Source organism: Lepisma saccharinum, chromosome 14, assembly GCF_977018435.1.
Source record: "Lepisma saccharinum chromosome 14, izLepSacc3.1, whole genome shotgun sequence".
NCBI lineage: Eukaryota > Metazoa > Arthropoda > Insecta > Zygentoma > Lepismatidae > Lepisma > Lepisma saccharinum.
Genome location: NC_139242.1, coordinates 81,118,645 through 81,131,846, shown reverse-complemented (window position 1 = coordinate 81,131,846; position 13,202 = coordinate 81,118,645). Strand labels below are relative to the sequence as shown.

The 13,202-nt window shown below is 35.1% G+C and overlaps 2 protein-coding genes across 13 annotated transcripts in view; one reads left to right on the top strand and one right to left on the bottom strand.

Annotated features, from left to right (window-relative positions):
* LOC145999076 (uncharacterized) overlaps positions 1–8,370 on the top strand; it is an 85,979-nt gene extending 77,609 nt beyond the window's left edge. For 6 of the 7 annotated variants that reach the window (XM_083136048.1, XM_083136050.1, XM_083136046.1 and 3 more), the window contains 4 exons: positions 397–554; positions 2,180–2,269; positions 4,275–4,373; positions 8,112–8,370. In XM_083136048.1, coding sequence (XP_082992174.1) covers positions 397–554; positions 2,180–2,269; positions 4,275–4,373; positions 8,112–8,264 — 500 coding nt within the window. In that variant the 3' untranslated portion in view covers positions 8,265–8,370. The remainder of the gene's footprint in view (positions 1–396; positions 555–2,179; positions 2,270–4,274; positions 4,374–8,111) is intronic. The other variant, XM_083136047.1, reaches the window with a different exon arrangement.
* A 2,270-nt stretch (positions 8,371–10,640) lies between these two features.
* LOC145998631 (putative phytanoyl-CoA dioxygenase) overlaps positions 10,641–13,202 on the bottom strand; it is a 145,226-nt gene continuing 142,664 nt past the window's right edge. For all 6 annotated transcript variants that reach the window (XM_083135097.1, XM_083135094.1, XM_083135096.1 and 3 more), the window contains one exon: positions 10,641–11,162. In XM_083135097.1, coding sequence (XP_082991223.1) covers positions 11,044–11,162 — 119 coding nt within the window. In that variant the 3' untranslated portion in view covers positions 10,641–11,043. The remainder of the gene's footprint in view (positions 11,163–13,202) is intronic.

The window sequence follows — 13,202 nt, the reverse complement described above, 5'->3', positions numbered from 1 at the left end:
TGAAAATTTTGCGGGAAAAAAATTTGTACATGTTAGAATTTGTTTAGGCCGCTTGAAATAAAATACTGAAATACCTCTTATTTTAATTAACCTTTTTTACGGTAATTAACATTTTAACCAATTAAAAGTTTGGTGGCCTCTGGCAGAGTGGTCAGTGTAATGCACTATGAAGCCAGAGTAGCCAGGTTCAAACACATCCTAAACCCAAGAGGTAGAAAAGCAACATAAAATAACCAAAAAAGAACAGAATGTAACAATGGCGTATATAAACGTTTTAATTACTTAAATACAGCTTATAAACTTGTGCAAGAGAAGAGTATTATAATGTATTCTTAACATGATAAGATTGATCCCATATTTTAAGAATAGTCTAACATAATGTGTTTTTACTCTCAGGAGAACTGTTAGATATATCTTCATCAGGTGTTCATTTCGTACGGCCTTCGGGAGATGGGAATTATGAGCTTCTTAGTCAGGAGGAAGCAGCTGAAATGATCCAGCAGCCAGGCCATACCTTTGAAATAGTTAGTGGTGATAATCAACAACACTTCCAGGTTTGTAAATTATTCGTTTTAGCATGGAACACGATTCTTTTAATACTGTAAATACTAGGTACAGTGACAGTTGTTCTTAGTGCAGGGTATCTACCAAAACAACAAATCCAAAATTCTTTACTTTTTCTTTTCCTTTCTTCACCTATTTTTAATTTTTAACAAATTGCCCTCTGCTTAGGGAAAGTTGGAAATTAAGAAGTATTTTTATTCAATGAAAATCCTCTATGATGGGCAGGTTAAGATGAAAACTTTATTTGAACAAGAGATCTATAATGCATGAAAAATTAATGCTTCAGACTTAATATTTGATGGGGAATGGTCACATTACTTTAATATTTTTACAAAACTTCCTGCATACAAGAACATATTTTTTAAGAAAGAAATTGGAAAAATCTTAACCACATTTCAATACAATTTTAGATTTCCAAATATTCAATTTTATCAAATCACATATTTCTTGACCTACCTGTTGATTTCTTGACTTTTTTTACATTCTTGACTTGTAGACACCCTGTAGTATTTAATATAAATTGTGGAAAGAAACCACATTTTTAAAATGAGTACCAACACAGCTGAGCCACTTGCAGTGGTACAATCCTAGCACTTGCTGATGATCTAAAAAAATATATGAAATCTTGTATCCAATTGCTGAAATTTTTTACCAACATGTTAGAGATGCTGAAACAAGTTTATAGGGAGAATTTTTAATCCTGCACAGTGTTGTGAATGGAGTCAATATTTTCATTGGTTCTGGGGTTAGATTTTGATTCCATCAATTCATCTTTTGCTCTCATTGTCACAGTTGACCTATAGAGGAAGAAATGCAACCAAAATAAAATAGGAATACTATTAGCATTTTAAATCAGGGGGAAAAAAGCTGTTTGAAGTGAATCTGAAATTTGTTGATACTATTTTGAATCGATGAATGTGATCATGTTGAGAAAATACATGATGTTATTTCTGAAAATCATCACTGTAAAGTATGTGAAGATATTTCTATCAGTAAAAGATTGCTCCATGCAATTTAAGGCAGCCAGTGTGGAGTAAAATTATCTGTATTGTTTCCTTATTATTGTAAAACCTTGTACTCAAATAAAGATGTTAAGCATTCTCCATGATATAAAAAGTATGATATAGAAATGCTATTGATAAATAACCTATTTATTTGTAACATGAATGGATGATAAATTAGGAGGGTTATACTAAAGTATCCCAGAGGTAGGAGCTCCTTTCTGAGGCTGGTCACATGTAGCGTGTAGCAAATGGCCACGAGACATGGCTGTGAGCTGCGAATAAGGCACAGCCATATAATAAGCACTGAGGTGGCTGTGTTATCAGGGTCTGGGGAGGATGATCTCTGGCAGGACTATCTTCATAAAAGGCAAGAAAAGTCCGACAGCACCGTGACATGGCGAGGCAGGGTGTTTTTTAGTTCGTGTATTAGTGCCTAGAAATTAAGTGTCTTGTAATATTATTAAATGTTGCCCATTTATTTATACTTCAACATCTTAAAAACAACTTTTGAAATAGACTTCTCCATCTTGCGGCTGTCAAAAGGAAGGTGGCCAAAATCTAATGAAAAGTTAAAATATTGTTGATTAATTATGTACTTTTGTGTCTTCCAGATAATAGATGAATCACAACAAGGAGATTCATTGACAAACCAGAACAACTTGAGTGCTCTTGTTGATGCTATTCGTTCAGCAGGATATCAGGTATGCCAAAATGTGAATAATTATTTTATTGTATATATTGTATCGAGCAAAAATGTCATGTGTGTTAGAAATTTACTAACATTTGTGTGACTTTAGGAGTAAATTGTTTAGTTTTAAAAAATACATTATTTGGCCTTCTCAATGGTGTAGTGGTAACATCATTGTCACGTAGTACTTAGGAATGGAGGTGCACTTTAAACTGTAGTTGCAGTCCCAGTTAGCCTATTCATGCATAAAAGTGGGCTTTCAACAAAAACTCAAAACTCAAATACATTTTTGATATGAATGAACAAAATTGAAAATAAGTTATGCAAATATTGTGTCAGTATTGCAACAATATTTCTGAATCTGATTCATAGTTATTTGGCCCTATCAAAAAATTTTGTCAATGTAAAAGGATGAAACTTTCTCAGTATTTTAAGACTTAATATGTAGTACCCAGTCATTGTCACATTTTCTTTTCATCCTAATACTGCTTTAGGGTGTGTGTGATATTTCTGTAGAAGTTTACAAATTGGTTTTTCATCACATGATGGCTGCAAATTTCATATCATTATCTCAGAAATGAGTTCCACAGAGATATTCTTTCGAAGATCCAAACAGGAAGTAGCCTGGTGGTATTGTTATTTATGCTGGATGAAGCTGGCTTTCTGAGCACCACTCACTCAAGATGTGTAATTTGTTTTGCAGTCAACTTGATCATCCTGACAGCTTGGCCATATGCTATTTACTAGGGATGGGCCGATATGAAATTTTGGCCGATACCGATATAAAATTTACAGATACCGATATTCTACCGATCCGATATAAAATCAGAAATGGTCCTTGAAGAACCTGAAATGTTCATTGATCTCCTTAATAAATGTGTGTTTCGTGGTGACTCCAGTGCAAAAGAAGTTGAATATTTAGACATTTACTTTTTTAGAAAGAAGGGCATGGAGTTTATCCATAAAAATTACAACAAAATGGCAGAATTTTGAACTAAATTATCAGATATTTATGGATATATCGGATCGGTAAAATAATCGGTAATTTTATCGATAAACCGATATGCCTATATCGGCTGATACCGATAGAGTACCGATTAATCGGTCCCATCCCTACTATTTACAAATGGTAGTCAAAAGTTCCTGAAATTGTTTTAGCATTGTAATGGTAAGATGAACGGCAACATTTATCTAATCACCTTCAAAGCAGGACCCCTGCACACGTACACATGCACACTTGATGCATCGATTGTGTCATTGTCGGAAGCACTGGTGAAACTTCTTTTGGAATATTCCAAAGTTCAGCCATCACATTCAATTTGCTGTTCTCCATAGTTGTGAAATGTCTGCTTGAAACCCATTTTCTGAATAGGAACAGCAAAGAGGAAGTCTTGAGTTATATCCAGAGAGTATGCCTGTTGACCTGATCTATGGCCAGCTGCCTTGGAACAAACTTTGCATTGACCCATCTTAAATTCAAATTCTGCGACAGAATCTTGTAAATGGATTCACAAGAGAGACCAATTTCATTCTCCAACTCCAGTGGTCATCCTTGGATCAGATTCAATCACAGTCATTTGTTTGGTTCTGCATGTGGAAGTCTTCCCACAGTACTGGCCATCTTTCAATGCTCCTGTCCATTCTTACGGAATACCAGTAGAAAACAGTGGATTTCTTTGTGCAGTATCACTGTAAACTTGTCGAAGGGCTGATAGCATCTCTGAAGCAGATTTTCCAAATGTGCACAAGAACTTGGATGTTCACACACTGTTCAAATTGCAACATTGCACTGACTGACCAACACACACGTCTATCTGAAATGGAACACTAACAACACTGCACAGTGAAGCCTCTTCAAACCTGTTGCAACTGTGAGCAGACCTCTGTTTGGAGGGAAATTCTGGTAACTTTTTGACTGCTCGTTGATCAAAATAGTGTAGTTTTACATGTTTTTGTTTTCAAATTTGAAGTTCCATAATTGATTTTGCACACACATTACTGGCTTAATTTTATTACAGGTTACAGAAGGCCAGAAACAAATAGTGATCACAGATGCTGGAGATCAAATGGTTGTTGGTGAAGGAGGACCTGAGATAGTGTATGGAGATGCAGAACAGGTAAATAACTGAAATTATAAATACCAAGTATGTACATAGATTTTTGACATCACATTCAGTTGAATGGTAGGAATAAATGCTACAATATTCAGAAAATGTACTTGTCTGACAGAGTTTTGAAATACCCTATTTATTAATTAGTTCATTCTCAAAAATATTGTAAAAGTTTTTATAGGGAATACATTTTTAGTTCCATAATAACTAATGGATATGGGTGTATGTAATCACAAAAATATCTTCATGAATACAATTTTATAGTTTGAAATATTTGAAAACTAATATTATTGTTTGCCTGTTTTCAATTCTTCATGTAGATAACTTGTCTTTTTCTTTCTCAAATGGTAGAGCTGAATTTGTGTCTTAAACCTATAGCACTTAGAGTAGGGATGGGTCGATATGAAATTTTGGCTGATACCGATAAAGTACCAATATAAAATTATCGATACGGATAACCAATTTTCTACGGACCTGATATAAAATTCCAAATAGTTCATTGAACTCCTTACGAGATGAACCAAGCTTTTGTAATGAAAAAAACAAGTTACAAATGGAGATTAATATCCATAAAAATTGCAACATAATGGCACAATATTACACCAAATTTATTTATAGTAGGTTGGATCGGTAAAATTACTGATGATAAACCGATACACTCCCATGGACAATTTAACATCACACAGATGCCACTTTGCCATGTGGATCTGGGGTCAAAAACATCCAGGAGAAGAAACTTCAATGTACACAATTTATGGTATACACACACGCCAAAAGATGTTGGGGGTTAGTCCATATGAAGGGGTGTAAGTGGTGATCTTCCACACAGTACACCCAATTGTCAACCCCATATAACATGATGGGTGCAAAATAGCCTAAGTGCTGATGCACCCAAAATTTTAAATTCAAATTCAAGCCATATGAAGTTGTCCAACCATTTGGGATTTTTTGTGTGCATAATTTCACCTTTTATAATAATTATTCCTGTAAATCTCTGCCTTAAATAAGAAAATAGTCTGTAAACACAAGGTTTATTTTTTTAAAAAAATTACAATAAACTCATCTACTAACAGTATTGTTGCCAAATAATGATATTTGAGGAATACTCTTTTTATTATTATTATTATTATTATTATTCTGTTCTGGGTTCTCTGGAGCGAGCAAACAAAAGCAACACACTGCTTTCTGTACTCCACAGGACTCTACTAATGAAAGCGGGAGGAGGAAGAGTGACTGCAGTTATCTTTGCTCCATCCAATCTCTTTCTCCTACTCTGCCTTAATGCACAGCCTTACTCCACAGATTCTTGGGATAGAGTATAAGAGATCTGTCAGTCTTCAGACTTTCTTACTGTGTTCCAGTCTGTCTTAAAAAAGGTAAAGTGTGCTTAGCACCATGCCATGAAGGCGTAGAGGGGATGTGGGGGTAACGCCCCACACTTTCTTGATCCGGTCGTGAGTGGGGGTGATGTGATCAGCACCATGCCCCTGACCGCCTTTACCCTGCAGGGTTTCCCCTAGGTAAAAAAGTAAAGTGCTCCCCTGTGCATAGCACCATGCCATGAAGGCATATAGGGGGTGTGGGGGTAACCCAGGTACCCATGTTATTCGACGCTGGGTGGGTGCCGGGGCCGATTCCAACGTTAGAAAAGTTCCCGGATTTGAACCGGCCGGGGATTGAACCCGGGACCTTTAGCATGGTAGTCAGACGCATTACCGACTGAGCCACCGTCTTGTTGTTGTTATTAATATTAAGACTAGTGTTTTATTAAATAACACACTTTAAAGTACAACAAGAACTACATTGTTACAAGGAGAGTTACAAGTCGTAAAAGGCACTGTTCACTACACATATATTAGAGTCAGAGTCTTAATATATCTCATTGGGAAACTATTAAAAATCTGATTGCAAAATGCAGAAAAGTAGTACAGTATTTTATTTCATATTTCGATAGCAGTATATTTTGTTACCACAAAATCAAAAATGCATTTAAATTATCTTCTACAATGAATGGTAATATGAATAATATGAAGAAAAATGTATTTTTATTTGATATTAGATTTTATTAGTTAACAGAGCTGATCAACAAAGAGTGAGGCTTGATATTTTTGTACAGATGTTTTTTACTCTGGTGGAAGGGTTACATGATCTTTTTCAAAGTAGTAGTCCTTCAACTTGAATGCATTTATGACGTTTCTTTCAATTCACAAACACGTAATGCAAGTCATTCTTTGTGAAGTCCTTGAAAATTACCTCACATTTCTTCAGCGCTGCTTGAGAGTCCGCAAAACGATGACCCTGTAGCTTTGACTTGAGTGCAGGGAACAAAAAAGTCATAAAGGCCTACGTCTGGGATATAAGGTGCATGTGGTATACAAGTGATGTTGAATTTTGCCAAATATGTATGCCATGACATGATTTGTCACATGAGGTTGTGCATTGTTATGATGAAGTCTGTGGTCGTTTTCTTACAATGTGCTTCTTCAGTGTTGCCAACATTGACGTGTAGTATTCTGCTGTAAGTGTATGCTGGTACAACATTCCCTTATAATCAAAGAAAGTGATCACCTTACCTGCAGATGGAACAACTTTCGCCTTTTTCAGTGTTGGAGACCCTGGTAGTTTTCACACTGTGCTGGCTTGTTTTTCCTCCTGGGTCGTAGTGGTGCACCCACAACTCACCACTGGTGATAATTGATTCCAGAAAAGCATCACCAAAGAGACGTAGCACCTCACGTGTGTCCACTTCATTACTTCATACTGCTCATCTTCATTGTGTTACGCGAAATGCATGCAGTGCCTAGAACAAAGAACATTGCTGCCAAACAAAGGATCTGATGGTGCTGCGACCTTTGGGTATTATGTATGAAACCCCACTCTTGTCCAATATGTGCATTACAAAATGTCACGAAATGCAAAAAAAATTAAGTCCCACTCTTTGTTGATCAGCCCTCGTATATTACAATTATTTAGTCAATTAAATTACATGATTTATAGTATTTTCAAAGCATATTTCCAATATAAAGGGTTTGAAATTAATGAACCAAGTGTTGCTTGAACATCTATCCTATTTAACATTTCGTGTTACTGTCCCTTGCAATAAGTAAAATAGAAAATTTTCATTTCAGCTTGGGACGGGACCGATTAATAGGTACTCGATTGGTATCAGCCGATATAGGCATATCGATGTATCGGTAAAATTACGGATTATTTTACTGATCCGATATATCGATAAATATCTGATAATGTAGTGCAAAATTCTGCCATTTTGTTGTAATTTTTATGAATAATCTCTATGCCCTACTTTGAAAAAAGTAAATGTCTAAATATGCAATTTCTTTTGCACTGCAGTCACCTTGGAACATGCATTTATTAAGGAGGTCAATGGACCCTTCAGGTTCTTCAAGGACCATTTCTAATTTTATATCTGATCGGTAAATTTTATATCGACCCATCCATTATTTCAGCCAAATACTTTTTTGTGAGGGGGACTAACATTTTGCATATGCATAACTGTTACAACTTACAGTACATTATACAACATTATTGGCTAAACATGTTGAGTGCATTCATTCATCTAATAGTCATTTGTCGCAATTAACCGAGAGAGGTCAATGAACTTGCAATGTCAGTGGGTTATTTTGTGTTTGGAAAAATAAATATGTAATCTAGGATTTTATCAAGTGTTTCCATATGCTTCATATGTCTTTATAAAAATATACAGTTTTGAAATGAATTTTACAGATCATGTTAAATGAAGATGGACAACCCATTGAAATGGTGATAGAAGAAGACCACAGCGAAGGGTTTGACCAGACAGATTCTGTACAGTACGTAATTGAATCAGGGCAAGTGATGACTCCTGATGAAGTGTTGGAAGTGGTGACCTCTACATGAAAGCAAGGGTGAAGAACAAAGAGTTTGACAGTGGAGAGCTGAGGAATTCATTTGATGTGTACATATATTTGTGAAATGATAGATAATATATACAGAATTATGAGAAGTTGCACTTACTTCCTGAACAAAGGTTCTTGTAAAAATGTAAATTATTTCTTTAAGAGGTTGTGTATATAGTGTTAAGTGTTGTACATTTATTTTCCTTCATTTTAATTGTGAACATTCGTAATTCATTTCTGTGTATTCTACAGTCATCGTTTCCTTTTTATAGTTGATGTATTATTTCAATTGTTCTGTTAAGTGAATTCGTGGAATTTGTTAAAATGATTAATTTTTCATTTACAAAGCTTTAAGGGCTACAGTATGAATACAAGTGAAAACAATGCTTGTATTGTGAAATAAATAATTTTGATACTACATAACACTGATTGTGGAATTCCGTTGATTTCATTTCATGTCAGTTTCTTTGGAACTGAATAATACTAGGGAGTACTGATGTAGTTGGTGCATGTGCAGTAATATTAGCAAAACTGCAGCAAGTAGTGTGTGTAGGTGTTATGATCAAATTCCTTGTGAAGGAGAACCTAAAGCCAGCTGAAATTTTAAAAATATTGCATGCACAGTATGGGGAACAAACAATGGCGAGTGTGTAGGATTGATGTCAACAGTTTGGTGAAGAACTGTAGTTGCTGAGAATGAACCACATGGACATAGGTGTTATTTTGGTTTTGTGCATGTGCAAATGTCATTCTTCACATGGTTAATTTGACAGCAACAACTCTCCGAAATGGTTTTGCTCCATGTTCTTCCACTTAGCCCTTAGTGATTATCAGATTTGTTGAGATTCATTTTTAAAATTTAATACTACGTGGATGAAAAACGTTTTGTTCCTCACTTAACTGCAAAATGTGCACATTGTTGTTAATGTCAATATTTAGTTGCATTCACGATAAAATGTATTAAAAAACAGTAGTCTCCACGTGGACTCACTGCGGCCTGATAACTGTGAATTAGTTGAATCTTCTCGAACAGCCTACATGCGAGGTACACAGTTCATCCTTGGATGATTAACAAATTCCTTATTAGTCATAATTCTTGGAAAAAAAGTCTTCTTGGCATTGTTTTAAACATTTTCTTTAAAACAAGTTTTTTTACGGTTCTTGTTTAAAACAAAAAACTTATTTTGTTTCATTAAAAAAAATTGCTAATAAAGAAGAAAGCATCTTACTCTATTTCATGTTGTTTCTGGCATGGTTTCCTATCTGCATTGCACAACACTAGTGCATAATTTGAAATTAGTTTCATGGATAAATTCACCTCTTGCAGTCATGTCATCACAAGGTAAACACAGGATTGACCAAAACTCTATACTTCCCTCTATGTTGCTAAGTTCACACACTTTGTGTCTACACCTGAAGATGCAGCTGGTGGTCACAAACATTTGGATTTTTTCCGTTTTGTGAGTGTTTCCTATTTTAATTGTTATTTAGCCATTGTGGCCCTCCTTCCTTTCATCCATTACATATATATGTATAAGAAACAAAAAGGAAATACTCACCACACAGTAGAAAAACTAAAATTTTTGTAGTCGCAAGCAGTATCATCACTGGTAGAAGTAAAGGTGGAAACAGAAGTTGGGAGACCTGCAGACTTGGCAAGAAAGTTTGATCTTTTTTCAGGCAACATTCAAGTCAAAATCCATAGAAATAGAATTTCTGATGAAATGTAGCTCAGTTGGTAAGAACGCTGGTTGGAATCTGAAAGGACGAGAGTTCAAATCTTCTCCAAGAAAATTGGGTCTTTTTTCAGGCAACATTTTGCCAGCTGTGTTTATCTTGCACTTTTAGCCAAGGTGCATTTCAATTCCAAACAAGATGAGCATTTTACTCGATTGATTGAATTAGGTTATTTTAAATTTGGGATAATTGGAACTATGAGGATCAGTGATATGATGAAATTGATGTACAAAAAAAAAAAACAGGCTGAAATTCAAACCTAGAACATTTGCTTTCTTCTTTGTAGCTAATCAGTGGCGATTTATTCATTCTAGTTTTTGCTTGTATTTTTCTACGATAGCTCTAAGCAGCAAAAGGAGTTATCTGAATTCTTTGAGTGTAGAAGATGCACTTTTGGAGAGTGGTAAAGGCTTGCAATTTTTAAAATTATCTACTACAGAAAAGATTTGGATGTGCAAATTACCCACTTGAGGAGTTAATGTGTAGAGAGTCTGCATAAAGTGGACTTAAAAACACTGACTTCAGAAAGTAAGTAAAGTTACTAACTCCATTACAGTTATAAACAAATGCCTTCAATTACAACTTTGAAAGAGAATAGAAAGTAGCAATAGAGTGGGTGCTGTCTCATATATATATATATATATTTCAGCTTCTAAGGTAACAAGCTGGAAATCATCAGATTGAGATGTTCCCATCCCAATCAGCTCATTAACATTTCACATATTTAAACATTGTTTACAAAATCATGGAATCATTTACAATAGTACTAAATGTAATAGGTATGTTGAAAATCTATCAGGTGAACCATGAACTTTAGCACCACTGCAAATGCACAGAATCAAGTGTCAGGTAAAATCCATGTTAATATCAGAAAGAATACATTCAAGGACTTCCTGTATCCGTTCCATAATTATACAATTTCCTGTTGCTACAATGTTAATATGAATTCTACTGAATGCACAATTACACTGAGTAAACCATGATAAAATCACTTAATGATTTGCATTTGTTAGTAGTTGCTTCAGTTTTTGTTAGGAGTTGTTTCAGTTTTTCTGCCACACCAGAGGAAATTCTTCTGATATTGCAGGTTCTCCAGGTTTCAGCCCACCATATGTTGGGGGCGACACTTCCCATGGCCTCATTGCCATTGCAGCATCATCACCTGGAAGACAAATCATAGTTATTATAATTTATACATCATAACTCCTAATTAAGGTGTTGCTGATAGTAAAATGAAACAAATTATGAAAATTAGCCCTAGCATCACTAGCACAGTATGTATATTCACTAAGATGACTGAAATTGCGAACCTTTTACGCTCTTGTTAATTCTTTCTGTGTTAAACCTCTGATCATTTACTTTTAACATTTGACATTTAACATAAGGGAACTCTATTTTATCAAATGCAAGATCTTGTATTCTTGAGGATAATATGGGAAAAGTTTGATTCTTGATTTGAAATTCAGCGAAAATGCTAAATTTACACGATTTTTAAAATTGAATAACAAATTAAGTCGTGGAAGAAAAGTTTCAACTTTCGGTAGGAAGCAAGATGCATCCTTATAGTAGAATAAATAAAGCAAGGGAAGCTAACCGTGATGGGATATATCTAACCTATCAAAAAAAGAGAAGAAAGATACAATGTCAAAACGTACATACTTATGTTTGTTCATTTCTTCTAAAAAAGAACATACAGGGGGAGTCAAAAGTCACGAACCATAAGATTAATGTGTGACTAATGTGCTTGAGGTGCTGAGATGGTGAAAACCAGTTTCTGGGGAGGTGGATAGGTTGGGGACGTCCCGTTGAGTGGCCCGCAAGGTCCCTTGACCTATGGGGTCACCTGAAGACAATGGTATATTCCACACAGATTCGCGATCTACACAATCTGCAAGGGATGATAATGGAATACCGCCTGCCACAATCCTCAGCATCCTGAAGAACTTGGAGCATCATCTGAACATGTGCCTTGCTGAAGAGTGTCAACATATTGAGCATATCATTTAGACAATATAAGCTGAAGTGAATAACACTATGGTTCCTGACTTTTGTAGTACTTTATTTTATAATTATTTCAAACGAGAAAAGCTACCTATTTCTTAGTCTTGCATGAACAACTTCCTGAAATTGCTGTCAACTAAGGGAACTAAAACATGACATTGGCAGTGACACACACACACAGAAGCAGCTTCACGTATTTATGATGCATTTAGCTATTGATTATTTGGAACATAGTCCAATAAAATTTACCTTTGTAGCTTTGGTACCATATTTACTCATGTATCATGCATACTTTTCCACAATTTTTTGCTCCCAAAAACTATTCATATTATGCATGGAATAATTTGGATAGCCAACATTAAGGTCATGCATGATTTCACTATGTCACTGCATGTAACACATATACAGGGTGTCTCATCTAACATTGCGACCTGAAATATTTCGTGAACAACAACAAATATTGAAAAACTGCTTTCGCAGATACAGTATGTAACATTCTTATTCGTACACACGGATTTTCAAAGAAAATGCTTTAATATCTGAAAGGAAATACACTCTTTTGAAATTGTTTCTTTACAATTCAATAACTAATATCATTAGGAACATAAAATCTTACCCAAATTGTGTATAACCAATGACAATAATAAATTAAATGAAACTTAAAGAGAAACATGCCATTTTTTGTACAACTTTTCTATTCATACACTTAATAATATAAAAGAAAAAAGTATATATTCAGAGCAAATTGACTGACAGTTCTAATACTTTGATGCGTATCCTTTGGCTTTAATTACTGCTTGACACCTGTTCTTCATAGAATTAACCAGTTTCTGACATGTTTCAGAGCTTATTTTATTCCACTCTGCTTGCACAACAGTTTTCAACTCTTGTTTGGACTTGACGACTGCTTTATGGACCCGCCTCTTTAAAATTGCCCATAAATGCTCAATGGGATTTAAGTCTGGACTTTGAGCTGGTGTTTGTAGTAGTTTGGGCACATTTCATATTAGCCAATTCATGTTAACTCACGCCTTATGCTTACTGTCATTGTCTTGTTGGAATCTGTAGATAGGCGGCATGTCCATTTTTTGGGCACTCAGCTTTACATTGTTCTTCAATATCATATGCATCCATGATACCATCAATAAACTGGATGGTACCAACACCTTTGGACGACATACAGCCCCAAATCATTAATGAC